Raw genomic sequence first — 24,149 nt, forward strand, 5'->3', positions numbered from 1 at the left:
CATCTGTAAAGGGGAGTTGGGCTGAAAGCGTGAAGGTCTTTCCCATGTTGAAATGTCAGGATTCAGGAGGTGGGATGAGGATTCTGGGCCTCTGGCTGGAAACCTCAAATAGGTTTTATTGCTGCCTTAAATTGGGCACCCCTGAGCCAGCCATATGTATGACCTCTTTCCTGAGGTGAGGGATATTCTGAGATGACCCAGCTCTGCTCAGAGGCCACAGTGACTGTGTGACTCAGTCCTGAAATCACACAAGGCTTCAAATAGACCCACAGCAAACACCAAACTTGTTGGCATCTCCTCCCACCAGGCCATCAGACTGAAGAGTGAATCTGTGCCTCCCAGGAATCTTCCCTGTGTGATGTTTCTGAAGATTAAATAAAGAAAAACACGATTTACACGCTCCATCCCCTGGATGGATTTCTCCTCATTAGAATGGAAGAGAATGTAAGCTTGGTGGAGGAAGAGCTATTGGCTGTTTCATTCACTGCTCTTTGCACAACATCCAGGGTGGAGTCTGGCACACAGTGGATTCTCAGCGAGTGCCTGTTGCATAAGGAAGAGACTCACCTTTGGAGGCTGCAGGTGAGCTCTGGCCCTGTACCCGGGCAAATCACTCAATCTGTCAGTTTCCTCATTCATGGAACTAGAGGGCTGGGCCAGATTGGGAAGGACAAGAGCTGTAGAGCCAGACAGATTGGAGATGCAGTCTTTCCCATCATTTACCAGCCGTGGAACCTTGAGCAATAGCGTGATGTCCCTGGGCCTTAACTCACCTGATCTGTAGAAGGGGGTGACATCAGGTCATGAAAATGAGCACCCACCACCACACCTGATTGTTGCTCAAAGAATGGAAGGTGCTATTATTGAGTTATTGTCACACATCAAGGGATGAGGGAGATCCATGCTGTACTCACCACGCAAAGCCATCTCAGTGCCCGGTCCAGACTTAAACTCCACGTTCTCAGGGCTCCCTTTTCGAAACTTCACACAGTAGTAGGTGCCGGCATCTGCTGGGGTGATGCTACTGATGCGGATGGAAAAGTCCATGTTGTTTCTTTTTGTGAGGTCTGAAACAGTTGTTACCCGGGGGAAGTGGCCTTCTTTTTGATTGTAGATTAATTCTCGGCCTGGTCCAACTCCTCTGAACCACAGGACAGGTCCCACGGGAAGCAGGGAGGTCACAGTGCAGTTCAGAGTGGCCGACTCTCCAACTGCGACCAACAGGAGCTTCTCAGGCTGAATCATCTGTAGCTCCTCTTCACCTGCCACTTCTGGAAAGGAGCACAAAGCAATCATTTTTTCATCCTTACATAATTCTGTATTTCCTCGTGTTTATCAAAGACATTCAGTGACTGGGTGCACATCAGGAATCAGGAGCAGGACTTGATCTCAGCACACTGCGTGTATTATCTCATTTAACCCTCACAACAAGCCTATAACATGAGGTTGTATTACAATTGAGGGCACTGAGCCCTGAGGCACAGAGAGTTTCAATTTTTTTTTTTTTTTTTTTTGAGAGAGGGTCCTGTTCTGTTGCCCAGGCTGGAGTGCTAAGGCATAATCATGGCTCACTGAAACTTCAACCTCTCAGGCTCAAGCGATCCTGCTACCTCAGCCTCCAGAGTAGCTAGGACCACATGTGTACACCATCATGCCAGGCTAATCTTTGTATTTTTGTAGAAACAGGTCACACCATTCTGCCCAGGTTGCTCTTACTTGAGTGCAAGTGATCCACTTGCCTCGGCTTTCCATAGTGCTGGGATGGCAGGTGAGAGCCATCAAGCCCAGCCAAGGGATTCAATTTCAAGGTAGAGCTTTGGGTTGAGGACCTGAGTAGAACTCCTGAACTCTACTTTGAAGTGTTTTTATATATATATACACACACACACACACACACACATATACACACACACATATGTATATTATATATATAATATATTATATATACACATATATATATACACATACATATATTACATATATGTGTGTAGGTGTGTATTTAAAAGCTGTCAGTAAAGCTATGTGTCTTCTGCAGGCTGTTTTTTGCCTTTCCAAATTCTAGAGGCTGCCCACATTCCTTTCTCACTGTCACATCTTCCCATCACTCTAACATCTTGCTTGCATCCTCACATGTCCTTCTCAAATAATTAATCTCCTTCCTCCTTCTTATAAGGACTCTTCTGATACATTGGGTTCACTCTGACACTAGATCCAGTATTAAAACCACTGTCTTAAAAATGCTGAAGAAAGTAAAGGAAACAATGGACAAATAACTAAAACAGCAGGAATATAAACACATTAACAAAATAAGAACAGCCAGAATGAGAAATTATGAAGAGAAATCCAATAGAAACATTGAAGTTGAAAATACAACAATTGAAAGTTCAGTAGAGGGGTTCCCTAACAGGTGTGAGCAGGTGGAAGAAAAGTCATAAAGCTGCAAGATGGAATAATTAAACTTACTAAGACTGAGGTATGGATGGAAAATGGAATAAAGTATAGAGAACAGAATCTAAAGGAATTCTGGGACACTATCAAATGGATTGAAATATACATTATTAGAGTCCCAGGGGGAAAAAGAAGAGGAAGAGAAAAAGGAGCAGATGATTATTTGAAGAAATCACAGCCAAAACCTTCACAAACTTAATAAAATACATGAATGTACAAATTTAAAGACACTGAAGAAATGCAAGTTTAACTCAAGGATAGAATCTGAGACCCACACTAAAGTACATTATAATTCAACCGTCAAAAACTAAATTCAAAGAATCCTGAAAGCAGTGGGAGAGAAACGATTCTTCGCATTCAAGAGACCCTCAGTAGATTATCAGCTGAGCTCTTATATAAAGCATTGGAGGCCAGAAGACCGAGGGATGATGTGTTCAAAATGCTGTAAGAGGAAAAACCTGTCAACCATGAATTCTATACCTGGCGAAAGTGTCCTTCAAACACAAGGGAGAAATTAAGACATTCTCAGATAAACAAAAGCTAAGATAGTTCATGACCACAAAACTTTGCTAACAAGAAATGTTAAAGGGAGTGCTTCAGGTGGAAATGAAAGGATGCCATGTGGCAAATCAAAGTTATATGAAGAAATAAAGATGTCCAGTTATATGTAATTTTTTTTTTAAATCGTATTTACCTGATACCTCAACATCCCACAAACAAGTTGTGAGCACCCTGCCAAACCAGGTACAACACTGTGATAAAGCTAGTCCCAGCCACAATTCCTCTTCTTGTCCTCCTCTACTGTGACCTAGTGACACTGAAACATTCTAGTAAAACCCATCATGCTTTTTCTTTGTGTCCTCCATCCTGACTCCCGGTAAAGGCAATGGCTTCCCATCTCTTGTCTCTCTTGCTTCCCCTTCTGCTTGGTTGAGCCTTCTCCCTGGGGGCTCCTCCCATATGGCTTCCTGTGTGGCATGCCCTACCCCGCTATGCCTCTCCAGATGAAATTTTCATAACCATGTTAGAGTGATCCTTTAAGACATAACCTGCAGGACTTACTCTACCATTTTCATCAGTAGTGGCAATGAAGAGGGGATTATTCTAAACCAGGGTAGAAAGTTCCTAGGAGATGCACTTTGACTGTTCATGGCTTACTGATTTGCTACTTATTGGCTCCACGAATTTGAGAAGGCTTTTTACCCTGATGGCTTTCCTGTGCTGTGCTATGCACAGTTATGTGTTGCCTTCTGGAGTGCTGCCAAAGCTCTCTATCCTAAAGTGTGTATCCTATTCCAATATGAATAATGACAGCGCATTTCTTCAGAGCACAGGATGATATAGCAACTTCTTCAAAGAAGACTCGTATGATACTTACAATAATGTCACATAATCCAGAATCTCTAAGTTGTTCTGAGGTACCAGTGGCAATGTATTCTTCATTTACAAATTTTACTTACAAATTAAAATCACAGGCACTCCTTTTAGTGCTTTCAAACAAACAAAAATACCTCTTCTCTCTAGAGACTTCGGCAATGATTTTCATTCCTCTTGGAATCTCTAGACCACTCCTCATGGTCATAAACTTCCCCAGGGCTTCTAACGCAAAATGAAAAATAAAACAAAACAAAAAAAGCCCCTCTCTGCCTTGTTCTTTACTTCATTCTAACAAAAAATGACTAGAATCTACTGGCTTGTGTTCCAGATCTAGGGGGAATACTTTCTGTTGCAAGCATTAACCACTGGTTGTCCCACAGGCCAGTCCCTGCTCATCTGAAATGGGTCTCATTGGAACTTAAACTTCTACTGAAACACAAAATTTAAATTTCTGTCAGGTACAGCTGCACACCTTTCTGTTGACAGTGGCCTTATTACTACTGGATTTGTTGATGTAACAATCCTCAACCAAATACTGGCTAACTGAATTGAACAGCATGTTAGAAAGATAATAAACCATGAGCAAGTGGTATTTATTCCTGAAATACAAGTATGTTTCAATATACGAGTGACAAACAAACAGTATGGTATGCCATATTTATAGAACAAATAGAAAAAACATCTATTTTGATCATGATAAAAACATGATCATCTATTTTGAAGCAGAAAAGCATCTGATAAATTTGTACATCTATTTATGATGAAAACAATCAATAAAAGGGATATATGAATACTTTCACAAAATGATTAACATTCACATACTCATACTTTATTTTTATTGTACTGATCATTGCCAAAAATTAATTTTTTCATTCACCTATTTACTATGTGTGTTGATTACTGTCTTTCTCCCCAGTGGATGCAAGCAGCAAAAGGGCAATTACTTTTTCTTTTTTATTCTACCAAAGTACCCCATGTTTCTATATCAGATCCTGGCACACAGTAGGTATCCAATAGGTATGTGTATAATGTTTGAATTGCTCAGTGGGACATTTCCCTAGAAGACTGAAATCTTCTATTTTAGGTGGTTTGCTTCTGTGGAATTTGACAGAAAATGAGTTTCTCATGTAGAGGACTTAGTGAAAACAAAACAAAACAAACAAAAAAAAAATCAATTTGCAAACATATAGAAAGTAGAAGAGCCTAGAGAAGAAAACCACAATCCTCCTTCACACCACATCGCCCACTCCACTCCCAAGAGCAGCAGCTGCAGAAATCGCACGGAATAGAATCAGGGCCAGAAGTGTTTGAGTAATGGTGAAACCTGTGACCTCTAGAGTCAGAGTGCCTGAGTTCAAATCATAACTCTACCAGTTACCAATGAGTGAGCTTGGAGCACTTTGTGCTTCTGTTTTCTTATGTGAGGGAATGTGACAAGAATATCTACTTTGTATATAATGATCATATGAAGTAAAAGATGTAAAGCATTTCCAACAGTGTCTGTCATATGGTGAATGTTCAAAAATTGTAAAGTTATTGCCTGGTAGATTTCCTAAGGCGTGGAGGCTTCAGTGGACATTAGATGACAAGGATAAGGATAAGGATATGGATACGGATATAAATATAACTATAGTTATAGGTAATATAGGCAGATCTGTGTCATTTGTGTCCTCACATTTTTTTCCTCATCTCTACCATTCATGGAAGAGGAAATTTCAGAATAGAAATGCACAGAAATTCAGTTTTGAGGGAAAATGCATTTTACCAAGGGAGAAGTTTGCTTACCTGTTGCTTATATTAACAGATTGGGGGACTTTGAGTGGTAAGATTAGAGAATTAGGAAGAAGGCAGAATGGCTGGGCAATAGAGAAAACCATACATCTCTTTAATGTGCATTTCATGTAGACTGAAAAAATGAGTTGAAGGTTATAGTAAAGAAAGTATTTTTAAAATCCTGTGTGTGTTTCAGCATGGTCACATGAGATTTATCTCAGGAATGCAAGGATGGTACAACATTCATAAATCTCCAAATGTGATATGCTACGTCAAGGCAATCTTGAGCAAAAAGAACAAAGATGGGGCCAGGCATGGTGGCTTATGCCTGTAATCCCAGCACTTTGGGAGGCTGAGGCGAGCAGATCACAAGGTTAGGCGATCAAGACTGTCTTGGCCAACATGGTGAAACCCTGTCTCTACTAAAAACACAAAAAATTAGCCAGACGTGGTGGTGCACACCTGTAGTCCCAGCTACTTAGGTGGCTGAGGCAGGGGAATCGCTTGAACCTGGGAGGTGGAGATTGCAGTGAGCCCAGATTGCACCACCATACTCCAGCCTGGTGACAGAGCGAGACTCCGTCTCAAAAAAAAAAAAAAAAAAAAAAAAAAAGAACAAAGATGGAGGCACCACACTGCCTAATTTCAACATTGACTACAGTTTCAAAGTAATCAAAAAGGCATGGCACTGGCATAAAAAGAGACATTTAGACCAATAGATCAGAACAGAGAACCCAGCAATAAACTCACACATTCACACTCAATTGACTATTGACAAAAGTGTGAAGAAAACACAATGGTGAAAGATCTGTCTCTTCAAAAAGTGGTGTTGGGAAAACTGGATATCCATGTGTAGGGGAATGAAATTAGACCCTCTTCTCATGCTGCATACAAAAACAACTCAAAATGGATTAAAGACTTAAATGTAAGATCTGAAACTGTATAAGAACTACAAGAAAAGTTTCATGACATTGGTCTTGGCAATACATTTTTGGATTTGAGCCCCAAAGCACAGGCAACAAAAGCAACAACAACAACAAAAAAATGGCATTAATAACAAACTAAAAAAGCTTCTACACAGCCAAGGAAACAATCAACAGAGTGAAGAGACAACCTACAGAATGGAAGAAGACATTTGCAAAGCGTACATCTAATAAGGAGTCCGTATACAAAATATATAAGGAAGTCAAACGACTCAACCATAAGAAAACAACCCTATTAAAATATGGGCCAAAGATCCAAATAGACATTTCTCAAAAGAAGATATTAAGATGGCAAGTCAGCATATTAAAAATATCCAGTCTTACTATTCATGAGATAAATGCAAATTAAAACCGCAGTGAGCTATCATCTCACACGTGTAAGAATGGCTATTATCAAAAAGAGGAAATTTAACTAGTTTTGGAGAAGATGTGGAGAAAAGGGAACGCTTGCAGACAGTTGGTGGGAATGTAAATTAGTAGAGCCATTAGTGAAAACAGTATGCAGGTTCCTCAAGAAATTAAAAATGTAACTCTTATCTGATCTGGCAATCTCACTACTGGCGTATATCCAAAGGAAATGACATCAGCATGTCACAGAGATATCTGCACTTCCATGTCCATTGCCGCATTATTTACAATAGCCAAGATATGGAATCAACCTAGGTGTCTATCAGCAGGTAAATGGAGAAAGAAAATGTAGTATATATGCACAATGAAATTCTAATCAGCCTTACAAAAAGGGAAATCCTGTCATTTGCAACAATGGGGATGAGCCTGGAGGACATTCTGCTAAGTGAAATAAGCCAGGCACAGAAAGACAAACACTGTATGATTTCACTTATATGTAGAATCTAAAAAGTTGAACTCATAGAAGTAGAAAGTAGAATGGTATTTATCCAGGGTTAGAGAGGGGGTGCAGTTGGGGAGATATTAGTCAAAGGATACAAAATTTCAATTTAGATAAGAGAAATAAGTTCAAGATATCTATTGTACAATGTGGTGTTTATACCTAATAATATGAGTTGTATTCTTGAAAACTGCTGCGATAGCAGAGTTTACGAGTTCTCACAATAAAAAATGATAAATGTATAAGGTAATGCCTATGTTTATTAGTTCAAATTAGTCATTCCACAATGAATGCATATTTCATAATATGTTGTACGTAAGTATATATACTTTTGTCAAATAAAAATAAAATAAAATATTTATTTTGTTAAAAATTTCACTGAAAATAGAAAATAAATAAAAAGTTGGAGAAACAATGATTAAAAATGAAATCTCATATGTGCATGTACATGTACATGCATATGCACATGTGCATATATATATGTGTATATGTAATGTGTACACAAATATATATAAAAGTTTGGCCTATCATGTTAGTACGTAAGGTTGTTTTGTGCATTAATTACAATTATTACAAATTTTAAAATCTCAGTAAAATATTTGGCACATAGAAATCATCCAACATATTTTTAACAACATTTTGGAAATACATACATATGCTAGCGTTTTACCTCTGGTTGTTTCTGACTGGCGTGATGGGTGACTATTAATCTAACGTTTGCTTCCCTGCATTTTCTAGTATTTCTGCATATAGCATAACATGGCTAAAAGGGTGATCAACTCTGGAGCTGGTCAACCTGGACTTGATCCCAACTGCTCCATGGACTGAGGTAGGGGACAATGAACAAGTTTCTCCCTCTGCCTCACTCCCCATTTGCAAATAGGGCACAAGAGTTGTAGCTTTCACACAGGGATGTTGTGAGGATTAGTTGACTTCATACAAGCAAAATGATAAGTGTGTCTACCTTACAGGAAGAGAGCAATTGCTGAACTATTACTGCTGTCATTTGGGTACAGTGTATGTGTAAGAAAAATAATTTGAACAGTGAGACCCTTGCCCTCTAAGACCTGTGAGGTGACATCACAGGAAGGCCCAGTGGGCAACTGAGAGGCTATTGTGCCCAGCCCTGTGACCAGCGGTCAGCTGCATGGTCTGAAAAGGGATGAGGACAGGCAGCCTGTCTGGGAGCAGTGAACAGGGCTCTCCCAAGTGGCACCAGGAAAGACCTCCCAATCCTGTATGCCTGGGGGAAGGGAAAATAAATTCTCCAGAGGAAAATCAAGATGACTAAGGGAGTTTGTGGTGCCTGTTATGGGCTGAATGTGCCCCCAAAGCAAATGGGTTGAAGCCCCAGTCCCCAGCGCCTTAGAATGTGACCATATTTGGAGATAAGGTCTTTAACCCATTTATGCCTGAGGTTGCAATTTTTTAAATTTGAAAAATCAGGGCCGGGCGCGGTGGCTCAAGTCTGTAATCCCAGCACTTTGGGAGGCCGAGACGGGCAGATCACAAGGTCAGGAGATCGAGACCATCCTGGCTAACACAGCGAAACCCCGTCTCTACTAAAAACACAAAAAATTAGCCGGGCGAGGTGGCGGCGCCTGTGGTCCCAGCTACTCGGGAGGCTGAGGCAGGAGAATGGCGTGAACCCGGGAGGCGGAGCTTGCAGTGAGCTGAGATCTGGCCACTGCACTCAAGCCTGGGCGACAGAGCGAGACTCCGTCTCAAAAAAAAAAAAAAAGGAAAAGAAAAATCAGAACTTAGTGATGCCCTTGAGCAGTAGGATATAAATAACTCCTGCAAGCTTAGTGATCCAATAATGAAGCACTAGGCATAAATGGGTGAAGCAATTTAGTTAAACGAGGTCATTGGTGGGGAGCCTTAATCCAATATGGCTGACGTTCTCATAAGAGAAAATGAGAACACAGACACACACAGAGGAAGCCCATGTGTTAAGACACATGGAGGAGATAGCTTTCTACAAGCCAAGGAGAAAGACCTCAGTAGAAACTAACCCTGCTGGCACCTTGATTTTGCAATTCAGCCTCCAGAACTGAAAGAAAGAAAGCAAATGTCTATTGTTTTAGTCACTGAGTCTGTGGTGCTTCGTTATGGAAGCCCTAGGAAAGGAATATAGGGCGCTGTAAGCATGAAATGTGGAACTTCTTAAAGAGGAGGAGGACACAGGAAAATGGGTGGGAGGACTCAAGACAGGTAAGGATTTAATAATGATTCTTCTGTGTTCATCAAATAAAATATTATAAAAATGTAAGTAATTGTGATGGTGGCAGAAGCATCACAAGGTTTGATGCCTCTGGTAGCCAACTGCAGATCCACAGAGAAAGTGCTCAGCTCCCTGATCTTCTGCTTTTGGACAATGTCCAGTCCTTGACTTTCCTTGGCAGTGCTTGTGCTGATCTGAAATCGCTGCAAGTCCAGGGGCAAGGCTAGGTCCAGGAGGCAGGGAGAAAGGGTTCTAGCCCAATGCAATGCTTACCTGTAAATCCCAGCAGTAGAGTCAGAAGCAGGAAAGGACCAGGAGGATGGGACCAGGAGGCTGGGACAGGCATTCTGGAGACCTCAGAAGCCTGCTCTGTTCAAACTCCTGTTCTGGGGAGATCTCAGGCCCTGCTCTGAAGAGAGAAGACAAGCCCCGCCTCCCTCAATTCAAGAGGAAGTGGCTGTGATGGAGTGCAACAGTAACCTGCTTCTAGATTGTGACATACAAATCAGGCACAGCAGGCAGCTACAAAGCAAGGAGTTACTTGTGCTCCATTTTCAGGAGAATCAGACAGGGTTAGCAGAAAGAATGCTTCCTGCCTGCCTGGGGCCTGTGCTCCCTCCTCATGACCCCAACCCCAGTTTCAGGTCTTCTTGGTGATTTGCCATTTGGGGCTTTTAAGCCAAGAAAGACCTGTTGTTAGGAACTGTTTTCTAAAGTCTTTATTTCAAGACCCTAGGATGTGGTTGGCTTGTGGTCTCGTTCTGCACCAGCCTCAACCAAATGCCACTCAGCTGGAGGTAGGAGAAGGGTTCACAGGACCTGCTCAACACTGGAGAGGAACCAGATCTTCTCCTGCAATGATTTTCTATTCCAACCTTTTATTCCTATAATTGGCAAAACTTAGCCCAAATTCAGTCTCTTGAGGACCTTAGCACTTTCATTTGCCTGCACCCAGCAGAAGGAATTATTTCTTGACTCCTTCCAGGAGAGAAACTGGGTTTGGAGTAATAATCAACTGATTTGTGGAGGGAGGTGGGGATTGTGGGTTCTGGAAAGGGGATAGGGTTATGATGAGGGAAGATTATGGTGGGCAGGTTCCTGGGGCTGTCACATCAATTTCAATACCCTTTCTTCTACTTACAGAGCACCTATTTCATTTGCCACTGAGTTCAGATAGGAAATGAGGAAAGAGGAAAAATCCATGCTCCCACCAAGAGTGTGTGCCAAGGAATTGGGGAAGTCGCTGGGCCCTTCTACGCTCAGTTTCAATCTCCTAAACTGGGAATAGTTAGTCTTTTTTGCAGTGTTTTAGTGACGATTAAAGAGATAATGACTATATCATGCCTGAAACCCAGTAGGTCATTATTGATACTCACGGTGCCAGGTGAAGAGCAGGCACTCAAATGTTGTTTTTGAATGGATCCCTACTGCATGCTGAGTGCCCACCAGTGGCCTTCTCCCAGCAACTCAGGCCTCCTGAGACCCAGCTTATATGGTATATTTGGACTACCCCTGCCACCTTGAAATCAGTTTCTCCCTCTGGATTCTCTAAATCCTGCTCCTTGTTCATCCATAGATTAATTGCTCCTCTTACAATTTCCAGCTGTATGATTTTCAAAAAGACACTACTTCTCTGAGCCTTAGTTTGATTATACGTAAATAAAGGTTATAATATGCACCTTGTAGAGCTATGGTAGGAATAATACAAGCCATACTGAATGCTTGAATTATAATTAATTATAAGCAAAAAAAGTGGCTATAATTATTTTCTGTGTACAGTAAGAGTCCACTGGTTCTCTGCCACGGTTGTGCTTTAGAAAAGCCACCTTGTTAAAATAAATGATTTCTCTTCCAGCATCTATGACTAAGAAAGACCTGTCCAGAATCCTTATTTCACATGTGGGTTTTAGGTCCTTAATCTGTCATGAATAATTGTCAAATCAAATTGTAAATGTTATCATGTTTTAATTGAAAGTTCTGTTTTAATGTGGCAGATGTATACAGGGTGAAATCTTCCCCTCTTTCTCCACATCCGCAGTAATGAAAACACAAAATGAAAAGAATATATGAATCAATGTCTAATTACACTTGAATACAAGCAATTGGCCTCTATGTGACATGAAGGAATTACAACAGCTATCATTTATTGAGAGTGTCCTGTGCTCCAGATATGGTGCCAAGCATTTTTCCATTGGTAATGTCATTAAATCATTGCTCTGACCCCATGAAGTAAGCTCAACCATTAACCTCCTTTCACAGGTGAGAAAACCCGAGGCACATGGAGAGTAATGAATTTGCTCAAGATCACCCAGCTTTTAGAACTGGAACGTAGGCTGCCACACTCCACAGCCTTCACTTCTAATGGTTGTACTATGATACCTCTCATAGGAAGGGAGAGGCATCCCTCAGGAAGAAAGCAGAGAAGAAGCCATAGTCTCAATTAGGAGCAGCCCTTGCAGTGAGGCTGGGGCAGGTGCAATGCTCCACGAGGCCCTGACAATCCATGATCACGTGAGAAATTATTCCTGGGAAGATGGCAGTGCAAGCAAGAATCCCCAAAGATTTGAGGAACAGCACTGCAGCTAACAAATTCAAGAAAAACAATAACTCAAAAACAAACAGCAATCAAAAGAACTTCACACCTGAGCAAATATGAAAAAATAAAATGTGTAAAGTTCTTTAAAATTAGTATACTTAATGATCTTACAAGGAAAAGAAGAGGGAAGTAAATTCATAAACCAACATCAGGCATGTGTTAATATGAAACAGAAATAGGCGGGCATGAAGTAACAACAATCCTCTTGAAAAAATACCAAAACACAGACTTCGGAAATGAAAACATAATCAGTGCTGACATTTTTTAAAAAAACTTAATAGGTTGACTAGCTGACTATACATAAATAAGTGTAATAGTAAGTTAGTAAACTGGGTGATTATGTAGGGGAAATCTCCTGTGATACAGCACAGAGACAACCAAACAAAGTAACGTGGATAGGTAAAAATATACCACAATACTGTGGTATATCTTTTCCTATTGCTCTATTTTTACCTAGCCACATTACTACATTACCTTCAGAGGTGTGAGTCATAAAGTATTATGCCTCCAAAAATAAGAATTGGGAATATATGACTCAAAAATACATAGAATAGTGTCAGGAAGATGGCAGAATCTATGCTTAGAGCAGCAAATGCCTTCTTGTGAACTTCAATCCTTCAGTAAAGATCAACTAAGTAAATAGATGCTTACAATTTTTGTGGAAATCATGTGGAGAATTGAGTTTTCAATTTAGGTTGACTTGGGGAAGCATGGATAAAATCTGAATGTTTGAGAGGACCAGGAGCCTGGGAGTCCATGAGCTAAAATTCTTCTTTGTCTGCCATGTTTCACCCCGACTCGTCACAGCAGGTGCAGATAACCAGGGACGACTTTGGGACACATGAGAAACTGGGAGCTGGATGCTCCAGAAGACTAAAGATGGAAGACTGTGGGCTTAGGAATCAAAACTTCCTAGTCTGAAATCCAGCTCTAACAGGTCCCAGCTGTGTGATCTTGGGGTCACTATTAACCTCCCTGTTTCCTGAGTTTCCCCAAGTGTACAATGGAGAGAATAATCATACCATCTTCATAAGTTTGTGATGGGAATTAAATGAACCAATATATGCAAATTACTTAATACTATCTGACCGTGTCCCCTAAAAGTTATATATTCAGTATTACCTTTATCATTATAGATAGTGGTTAGATATTATTGTTATTAGGTAGTGTTTTGGTTATAGCAACAATTTTAAAAAACAGATCCTCTGCCCTCAAGCACTTATGATGCAGTGTGACAACCTTGGCCAGTGGCTGGCGGAGGTGGAGTACCACGACAACGATCTGAGGTCATGTGCCCAGCCCTAGAATCATGGAGTCATTACTAGCACCAGGGGCATGGTACAGGCATGATGTCTGGGGGAATCAATATGACCCCAATAAGGGTTTACGCAAATGCTCATGGAAAAGCTGTTCCAAATCTTGTCTCTTGCTGGGATGGGAGAGAAGACTCCCAAATGGAAATCAACAGGAGCAGGTGAGATGGGCTGAGAGGGTGAGGAGGCATCATGTAGAAATACACCCGTGTAGAGCAGGCTGCACTCACCTGTGAGTCCTGGCAGCAGAGGAAGTGGCAGGGGTTGTCCAGATGGGCTGGGAGACAGGGATGGGCATGGCCTGCCCTGTCAGACTGTGTCTCATGGAGAGAACCCAGACTCTGCTCTGCAGGAAAGGAGGGCATCTGCTCACCTGCTATGTTGTCTGAGGAGTGAGGTAGCTGTAGGGAGAAAGGACCATGAGACTGGGACCATCCTCCATTGTGAAAGAGGAAGCGGACACAGTTGCCACCTCTGGGAAGTTGTCAGTGTCTGTGCTTGGGGTTCCCAGGCCTGGGGAGCATTAGCTAGTACTGGAGAGAGGTCAACTGCTCCAGAACCTGCTGTTTCAGAGGCACTCATCTCATGCCAGGGGTCCCATGACCCTTCCTCATTGACAGCCCAGACTGAGAGGGCTCTGCAGCTAAGGACTGAGCTTGCAGCTTCAGAGACCATAATTCCAGGTGTGGCACATTTGAGGGCTTGTGGTTGTAGCAAACTTCTGGGATGAAACCAAATCCCCTGGACAACCCCTGCAAAAGTAACTTAAGACAACACCAAGGAACAAGCTGAGTAAATAAAAAACGACAATTCTTCTTAGATCTGTCAGAAAAAATGAGGTCACAGGGCAAACCACTGTCCCCAGAACTGGGGAGCTGGGCAGGGTGATATAGAGAATCACAACTTCCTAAAGCCAAAACCTCTGTGGGAACCAGTACCGGGGAGGAAAAGCTGCACTGTAATTGAAGAATTTCTTGAGGCTCAGTGTGGGCCAGTGTTAGAAACAGGCTCCAGGAGGACCCAATAACGGAGGTCTCCCACACTTTTGTGAGTTTTACCTCTGGGAACTTGATTAGCTCCTCAGAGTGAATATGGGAGAAATACTCACTTGTGCTTCCAGGACACAGAGAGGAAAAGTAATCATTTAAAAATATACCAGAGTGTCCTGTTGTTCTTTCGCTTGTTCCGTATAGTAAATATACAAGACAAAGGCAACACTGTTCCAATTACTGTTGATACATTTTTACAAAGAAATAAAACAATTTGACACTCAATGTTTCTAATGCTTTGAATTACAGTGTACTAAATATTTGTTTGAACTTCCTGCTACATTTCTAACTGACAATATGACAGTTTCTAACATTTTGACAAAAATTATGAGGATCACAGAACAACCATTATTTTTCCCATTGAATGCAGAGTTGTTTTCCAGGACTTCATGGTTTCCAGTTATCTTTACAATCCTGCACTGCCATGCAAAGTAAGAACATGCAAAATAAGCACACGTGGTAATATAATACAGTGCTAAGTAGAAAAACTGATCAGGATAAGAGGAACTGAAATTCTAGGATAAGAGAGGAAAATGACTATTTTTCCTAACCGTGGTTTACAAAATGTGTCTTTAATAAAGTGAAATTTGAACAGAAACTTACTTGAAGGAAAGAAGAGAGTGAGCCATGCAGCTGTTTTGGGGAAGAAGCAGAGGAATGATACGATTTGACTTTTCCAAAAAAATCATTGTGACTGAAAATTGCAATCCAGTAGAGACGATAGCAACAGCTTGGAAGAGATGATACTGATTGGGACCAGGAAGGAGTGATGGAGGGGAGAAGCACACAGGTTATAAACACAACTCAGGCTTGGGCTGGTTCAAGAGAGCCAATTGTCAAACTTTCAGGAATTTTGCAATCCGGTTGCTAAACTGTTGGAAGCTTGAATTGGCCATATTGGGAGTCTTTACACTACCAAAATTGGCAAGTGCTATAAATCAGCCTTCTTTATCCTTTCGAAGAGTCAACTGTTATACATTTGTCATCTCACCAGTGGACATAAGCATTTTGAAGCAGAATTGAATATTGCATGTAAATGAAAATGAAATCGAGGAGGACTCCAAAGCTTTTGGACTGTCACAGCATTCGTGCCATAAGCAACAGGGTTAGGAAAGTTGCAGATTGTCAGAAACAACTAGTGTTTCCATCCCAGAGAGAGGAGGGAGAACTGCTTTCTTTGTAGGTGGGAGGAGTAGGACACTGTCTTAGTCCATGTGTGTTGCTGTAAAGAAATACCTGAGGCTGGGTGATTTACAAAGAAAAGATATATTTGGCTTGTGGTTCTGCAGACTGTACAAGAGCATGGTGTCAGCATCTGCTTTTGATGAGGCCCTTGGACTGCTTCTACTCATGGTGGGAGACAAAGAGGAACTGGCATCACATGGTGAGAGAGGAAGGAAGAGAGAGAGAGAAGAGGGAGGTGCTAGGCTCTTTGTAACAATCAAATCTTGTGAATACTAATCGAGCAAGAACTCAATTATTACTGCAGACAGCACCAAATCATTCATGATGTATCTGCCCCCATGGCCCAAACACCTCCCATCAGGCCCTACCTCTAACATAGGGGATCAAATTTCAACATGGGATTTAGAGGAAACAAATATTCAAACTATCTTGGATGCTTAAACAAAGAGGAAAGAGAATTGTCTTTTTCCTTAAAACTGGGATGGGGGTTCATTTGTATTCAGGGGACATAGAGAACCTCAACAAGGCTGGGGAGATGTAGTAGGCGGGAATCCAGAAGACAGAGTAACTACTGAAAGGCTGGAGAGAGTCTGGTTTATGGCCTGTCTCAAAGTAATGGATGCGAGGAATCCTGGTGTGTTCAGATTTGGTGTGTTTCTCACATTCTAGGGGGATGCTGTGAGTCAATGCCCAGAGCCCCATTCTTTGGCCCCTTCTCAGTACCATGTGTGAAGACTCCACTCTAGGGCATCAAAGTGGCAGAAACTGAGGGTTCCACATGGCAGGGGAGGAAGGAAGGAGCTGTGGAAAACACGTCCATGTTTAATCATCTGCTCATCCTTCAAGAAATGTTTCTGGAGAGCCTGTTATGTTCCTGGTGCTGGTCTCCTCCTGAGATGTCTGTGGTGGTTGGACAGGCAGCTCTGAGATAGGATTGTGCCAGCTCAGCCCTCCTCCTAAGTCCTGGCGCCCCTTTCCGCATCTTTTCCGCTCAGGCACTCAGAGGATCAGAGCGGGAACAGCTTTCAGAGTTGCCTATCTGGGGCTTCTCAACATTACAGTGGGGATTCCTTAGAATGGAGTCCAGCATCAAATAATCTAGAGATGGCCTGTAAGGGACCACCCACAGAGTTGCCCCTCACTTAGCACCCTCTTCTCACCTCCAGCATAGGCCCCAAAGGCACGGAGGACACCTTTGAACAGCCTTGCTGTAACCCACTTCCTGCAGCACCCACACACTTCCTGGGGCTGGGAGCCTCTTAGAGGGTTTCCTGAGATTCCTGAGGGTGTGCAGGGAGCTCGGTTACCTTCTCTAAACTCCACTGAACCTGACGTTGCACGGCATGTGAGCTGGGCTCTCCAGCTGGCCTTGCCCTTATGGGGCAACCCTTGGCCAGCCGTTCTATCCTCACACTTATAGTCAGTCCTCTGCTTCAGTGGATGTTAGATGGCAGAGACATCAACCACCAGCAGCGCCCTGGGGTCCAGGAGGAGAGCTACAAGGAGTGGGGTAGTAGGAGCTGGCATGAGTCCTAGAAATCATGAGACAGGAGGAGCCATGAGAGGGGCCACCTGGGACGGACCTCCACTTACCCCATTCAAGGCTACCTGGACCCAACAAGGCTCCAAAACTTTTGAATCTGAGTCCTGTCCTGGATGCCCTGGATCCAACCCAAGGCAGAAGCTGGGGAAAGAGTCTCCTTCTTCCCAGTCACCCCATCTCCCGGTGTCAGGCTCTCCTACTGGAAGGAGAGGGCGGAGAGAGCTAGTACTCAGGAATTCATACAATGCAAGGAAGCCATGGACTTGTTTCTGAAAGGAGTGATGCCTCCTCAAGAAGAGCCTCAGGCACATCCTTCAGGAGGGATTCCAGAAGAAGGCATTGTGCTCCTAGGAGATGACAGTTCTAGGCAGATTATGGCCCCTGAAGGCCTTCCAGTGGGACAAGACACGAAGGTAGAAGACAGCACTATTGATGGTCCTGACCCTGTGTTGGCCCAGGCTAATGTATGTGGGATATCTTGGTTTTTAATAAAGAAAGTTTAAAAAAGAAAAACAAAAGACAAAGTTCTAAAGTAGCAAAAGCCTCATAGAATAAGGAGGTAAAGAAAAAAATATTTTTGTACAACTATAAAATGTGTTTGTTTTAAGCTGAGTGTTGTTACTAACAAGTAAAAAAGTTAAAAATTAAAAACTCTATAACATAAAAATGTTACAGCAAGCTAAGGTTAATATATTATTGAACAAGGCAAAATATTTAAAAAATCAATTTAACATAGCCTAGACCAGGCATTGTGTCACGTGTGTGTAGTCCCAGCTACTTAGGAGGTTGAGACAGGAGGATTACTTGAGCCCAGAAGTTCTGGACTGAGTGTGTACACTAAGTTCAGAATCAATGTGCTGACCTCCTACAAGAGAAGGGAGCACCAGGTTGCCTACAGAGGAGTGAACCAGCCCAGGTCAAAAACGGAGCAGGTGAAAACTGTTGTACTGATCAGCGGTGGAGCCACACCTGTGAGTGGTCACTGCACTCCAGCCTGGGCAGCACAGTGAGACCCCAGCTCTTCAAGAAAATTAAAAATAAAAAATGTATATACTTTCAGTGTGGCCAAGGTGTATGGTGTTTATAAAGTCTACACAGGGTAATTTCCTAGGACGTCACATTCATCCACCACTAACTCATTGACTTACCCAGAGCAACCAGTTCTGCAAGCTCCATTTATGAGAAGTGCCCAATACATGTGCACCATTCTTAAAAATCTTTTAAAAAATTATTTAAAAAGTCTTTTATACCGTACATTTACTGCACTTTTTAATGTTTAGAAATATTTATTTACTTACTTTTTTTTTGACACAGAGACTTGCTCTGTTGCCCAGACTGGAGTGCAGTGGTGTGATCGTGGCTCACCACACCCTTTAACTCCTGAGCTCAAGTGATCCTCCCACTTCAGCCTCCCAAGTAACTGAAATTACAGGTGTGCATCACCACACCTAGTTAATTTTAATCTTTTTTTGTAGAGACAGGGTATCATGTTGCCCAGGCTGATCTCGAACTCTTGGGTTCAAGCGATCCATCTGCCTTGGCCTCTCAAAGTGCTGGGATTACAGGTGTGAGCCAAAATGTCTGGCTAGAAATGTTTAGATACACAAATACTACTGTGTTCTAATTGCCTACAGTATTCAGTACAGTAAAATGCTGTACTGGTTTGTGGCCTAGGAGCAAGAAGCCATACCATATGGCTGAGGTGTATAGTAGGCTATCCCTTCTAGGTTGGTGTAAGCACACTCTGTGATGGTCACACCAAAAGCAAATTAGCTTGTTGAAAGCTGTTGTGAGACCTTGGTTCTTGTCTTCTGAGTTTAAAAGAATTTAAGCAAGAGACACACAGCAAAGGAGATGCAGCATAGAGTAATTTATTGCAAAAGGAAAATAATATTTTGAAAGTTAGGTACAGAATAGACAGTACTTCCTGAGAGAGACAGAGGATTCAAGACTGGCTGTTCATAAGGATAAGACAGCAAAGACTGGCACTAGCGAGGCTCCCTTTATGGGAGTCTTCAATGATTATTCGTAAGGAGGTGGAAAGAAGTGTTGCAAGTAAGCATGTTCTGGGCAGTCCTCTGGGTGCACCTGAGCAGTAGCTGTACATGCTTGTTCATACATTGCATAGCTCATTAGCATCTTAAATCTCCACCCATGGATGTGTTTTTTACTATTATAATGAGAAAAGGGTCAGTTTGAGGACAGGTAAAATCAAAATGCACAGAGGGGAAGTCCCTACTATAGATAGCTTTGTTTTAATCAGCTCAGTTAGAATGCCAGTGCTGAGTCTTACTGTATTGACAGTTCTACCACCACTGTTGCTGCATCATGAGAACATGGTCACTTCTTTGACTACCTATCCTCCCTCAAGGTAATGACACATTTCTCAGGATGTATCCCCCTCGTTATGAAATGCATGAACATGTTAAGGAAATTGAATTGATAATTTTAACACTTCTGAAAATATTTCTTGAAGACCAGATATTTTCACAGGAATATTTCTTTCTTTCTTTCTCTTTTTTTTTTTTTTTTTTTTTTTTTTTTGAGACAGAGTCTTGCTCTCTTGCCCAGGCTGGAGTGTAGTGGCATGATCTCAGCTCACTGCAATCTCTGCCTCCTGGGTTCAAGCGATTCTCCTGCCTCAGCCTCCCGAGTAGTTGAGACTACAGGCACGCGCCCACCATGCCCAGCTAATTTTTGTATTTTTAGTTTCACCATGTTGTCAGGCTGGTCTCGATCTCTTGACCTCATGACCCACCCGTCTCGGCCTCCCAAAGTGCTGGGATTACAGGCGTGAGTCACCGCACCCAGCCTTTCACAGGAATATTTTACCAAAAAATTAAAGAGGAATTAAAACCAACGGTAGCACACATACACACACACACAACACACACACACCAGGAATGAAGATTTGAGAAAATTGTAAAATATACCCAATTTAGATGATATCAGGAAATTTTTGTTAATTTTATTAGCTGTGATAACAATATTGATCTTGTAGAAAAACATCCTCATTCATCAGATCACCCAGGATGGACTCCATTTGCAACTGCAGGTGCATGCATGACTGAATGAGCAGTGGACGTGACTATGCATCTTCCATGCATCTCTGATTATAGGGGAAATTGTTTGTCCTCCAATTCCTGTCTTCACTCTTCCAGCAGGCAGGGACATGGACAAATCAGTGACCCAGCATGGACCCAGCAGATGAGGCTAATGCCTTAGGGCACGCAGGAGGAATCTGAGCCTTTGAAAATCTTCTGGAGCAGAGACCCCTCCTGGTATTGTATGAGAGGGAAACAGGACATATTTTGATCAAAGAGAGGGGAATATCGGCCAACTTCAGGTCCTTGGGACAATGTCTAGCAGAAGGGAATATTTCTCTAATTAGCACAGATTTGCTGTATAGGCTGATACTGGCCCTGTCTTCAGCAACTCAGATTTACCTTGATTCGTTTAGACTAATCTCCTGGTCTAATGAGGAGACATCTTCAACAACGTCTCAACATCCTCCATTGCTCCTCAAGTTCTGAGTTTCCCTTCGGTAAAACTCCAAACTACTGGATGTTTGAAGCAGGAAAGGAGAGTATAGATGAACAGAAATTTGCAAGTAGTAAATGTGCAGAGGGATGTCGTGATTATTATTGGTCAAATATCAGCATCAGGACACAGAAGAGGCTCATGCTGTGACCAGTCATGGTCCACATGGGGCCTGGTCCAGTCTTAAATGCCTTTTCTGATTTTCACACAGCAGATGCTAGAGTCTGCTGGGATGAGGTCGCAGATGTGATGGAAAAATTTAGGACAGAACAAAAATGAGGCAGAGAAAGAACAGCAGGAAGGCTGATCTGACAAGGAATGGAGAACATAAGTAACCGTCTGAGACAGAAGGCAAAACACAGGACTCCGTGAACAGATGATCTCCCTGTATCCCTCTTCCTCCTTTAATATATGTTTGTGTCAAAAGATCTACCAAGTTGTGCATCAAACTCTTAGTAATGGCGACTCTTGGAGTGTGAGATTTGGGGTAGACAACTGACTTTAAAAAGCTACTCTATATTTATACATTTTCTAGGTTATTTTATAATAAGCATGACTATTACTGTTAACATTAAGGAAAGAGACAAAATTTTAAAACCAGGAGTAACCTCACCAAGAGTGGCCTCTGAGCTCTGCTCCTTCTGTTGGGCTGAGACCTCTAGGGCAAGGCTTTTTCTGCCCACCAGCTGCCCACCATGCTCCACCTGGTAGGTGAGCACATCATCCCTGTGGGCAGACACGTTCACCAGGAGCCAGCTTGTTCAGTTGTAGGTGCCATCCTTATTCTCAGTGAGGGTGGAGGCTGTTTCTATCTGGGACACTTTTCTGTTCTCCAACCAAGTCAACTGTAGGTTCTAGGGGTAGAAATTCTTCACCTGGCAGGTGAGGTTCACCTGGTTCCCTGCCTTTATGGGCTGTTGAGTAACATCCAAGAAGGGTGGAACTGAAACAGCACAGGGCAGAAGCTCTGACCCGGTGCCACAGATAGATCACAGTGAGGGCTCATAACTTAGCTCCCACCACAGTGCAGGCGTCACCAGGACAGTGCTAGGCAGACAGCACATGCTCAGACATCGAGGGTGCTCTTTGCATATGAGTGAAATTATTAAGCACAACACCCAGCACATAGTAGGTGCTCAAGGACTGGTAGCTCCTACTAGGCTAAGAATGAGTGAAACCTACAAGCATAACCCCTGGCATACAGTTGAAATGTCATAACTGCAGCAAAATCAATGAAATCACCAAGCACGTAGGGGCTTGGCTCATAGTAGGTGCTCATTAATTGTAGTTGCTCTTGGCAAAATAAATGAAACTATCTAGCACAGAGCTTGGCACCTGGTGGGTAGACATCTAGCTGCTGCCATGAAAATGATAGTAAGTGACCAGTACATCTAGGTGCATGGAAGGTGAGCAGCACAGTTAGGAATTCGATTCCAGGAAATCTAAGCCCTGGAATAAAAGCCAGAGAGGAGGAGCAAGCTTGTCAGCCAGATATGGGGTGAGGCTAGGAGTGAGGATGCTCTACCTCTAATGGCCTGAGACAAGTTTTCAGTCCCACAAAGAGGGCCCCCCGTAAAGTGACATGGGCCACCTCACAGATGACCTGAAAGCAAAGGTCTCCAGAGGCCAGCACCACCCTGGCTGTGCTGCACATGCTATAGGACATACTTTCTCCTGCAGGGTCCATGTTGATCTGGAAGCTGGAGAGCTCATTCCTATTTTTGAACCATTTCGGGGTGATGTTTCAGGGGGAGAAGCTGTGGGACTCACAGGTGAAGCTCACTGTGTGCTCAGCTGTGGTCCTCACTGCAGTGCATGATACCACGGGGGCAAAGGGTTTGGCTACAAAAGGAGCATCGAAAACCAGGAGACATGACTGAGATGACCATCACTAATGATGAGCGTGTGACACGTTAACCTTCATGGACATTAGTTTTTAATCCTAATAATACACAGAGGGCAGTGTCCTCATTTTACAAACCAGGCTGGAAAGGCTCTGAGAGGTGAGGAAGTCCAGACTTGAGTTCAAAGTTCTCCTTTCTAAACAGGGTGACTTCCATCAATCTGAGTGCAGGAACAAACTTACTGATTGGTCTCCCTCTGTGTATTGACTGGTCCTAGCCTGCCTCCCCTGGAGAGTTCGCCAATCTCAGGCAGTGCCGAGACCAGCTGGGTTGGGGAGACCCTAACCCAGGGCACTAGAGGAATTAAAGACACACAGAAAATATAGAGGCGTGGAGTGGGAAATTGGGGTCTCACAGCCTTCAGAGCTGAGAGCCTTGAACAGAGATTTACCCACGTATTTCTTGACAGCAAGCCAGTGATAAGCATTGTTTCTATAGATTATGGATTAACTAAAAAGTATTCCATATGGGAAATAAAGGGGTGGGCCGAAGTAAAGGGATGGGTCTGGCTAGTTATCTGCAGCAGGAGCATGTCCTTAAGGCATAGATCACTCATACTATTGTTTGTGGTTTAAGAATGACTTTAAGCTATTTTCCACCCTGGGTGGGCCAGGTGTTCCTTGCCCTCATTCCGGTAAACCCACAACCTTCCATTGTGGTCATCATGGTCATCACAAACATGTCACAGTGCTGCAGAGATTTTGTTTATGGCCAGTTTGGGGGCCAGTTTACGGCCAGATTTTGGGGGGCCTGTTCCCAACAAGAGAGGGCATTTACAGAAGCCAATACAGGGAACAATGGTGAACTGGTGCCACTGTGAGAGCTGGAACCAGGCTGCTCAGCCCAGGAGACGGGTGGCCTGACACACCCAGCTCCTCATCTGTAAAATAGGACAGCATTTCTGCTTCCCAGGATGCAGTGAGGATTAAATGGGGCACTGTTTGCTTTGGATCAAACACAGAGGATGCTTCATATAAGTGAACAAAGTTCTATCTTTAACCCAAATTTCATGAATACACAGAGATCTCTCTTAGGTATTTATTAATTTGTTCCATATAGTTCATTCTTTTCACAAATATTCCAGCAGGATCTGTGAAAGAAAATGAAGTAATTAAGGCTAAAGTTTTAATGTAGAGCCAAGAGTTTGTAAGAGCATTGCACCTACACCTGCTAAAGGTCAAGCCACTAGGATGTTGCTGTAGATCTGAATAACAACTGAAGTCAAGGTACGTGGGGTTTTGATCTCTCTCATCCTGGAGTACTTTAAGTAACCAATGAAAACAGGTTTGCAGTTTAGAATTTTTGCCCAGCCAATGAACTCTCTCTAAAACCAAGTTTTTGAAAATCCCCAATACAAAACCTTTCCT

General features: G+C 42.7%; 1 protein-coding gene, 1 long non-coding RNA gene and 1 pseudogene across 3 annotated transcripts in view; 1 reads left to right on the forward strand and 2 right to left on the reverse strand.

Annotated features, from left to right (window-relative positions):
- Positions 1 to 10,071, reverse strand: part of LOC105481636 (signal-regulatory protein gamma) — a 27,339-nt gene extending 17,268 nt beyond the window's left edge. The window contains exons 1-2 of the mRNA XM_011741369.2: positions 9,926 to 10,071; positions 915 to 1,271 (exon numbers count right to left, since the gene is read on the reverse strand). Coding sequence (XP_011739671.1) covers positions 915 to 1,271; positions 9,926 to 9,998 — 430 coding nt within the window. The 5' untranslated portion in view covers positions 9,999 to 10,071. The remainder of the gene's footprint in view (positions 1 to 914; positions 1,272 to 9,925) is intronic.
- Positions 8,194 to 12,308, forward strand: LOC105481637 (uncharacterized). 2 transcript variants are annotated; one of them, XR_987056.2, is made up of 3 exons: positions 8,194 to 8,257; positions 10,796 to 10,939; positions 11,912 to 12,308. It is a non-coding gene; the product is annotated as an uncharacterized lncRNA (long non-coding RNA). The 2 variants fall into 2 exon arrangements; XR_011613470.1 differs by lacking the exon at positions 8,194 to 8,257 and adding an exon at positions 10,115 to 10,449.
- Positions 12,309 to 17,238: 4,930 nt separating this feature from the next.
- LOC105481635 (signal-regulatory protein beta-1-like) overlaps positions 17,239 to 24,149 on the reverse strand; it is a 56,041-nt pseudogene continuing 49,130 nt past the window's right edge.

This window comes from Macaca nemestrina, chromosome 15 (assembly GCF_043159975.1).
Source record: "Macaca nemestrina isolate mMacNem1 chromosome 15, mMacNem.hap1, whole genome shotgun sequence".
Lineage (NCBI taxonomy): Eukaryota > Metazoa > Chordata > Mammalia > Primates > Cercopithecidae > Macaca > Macaca nemestrina.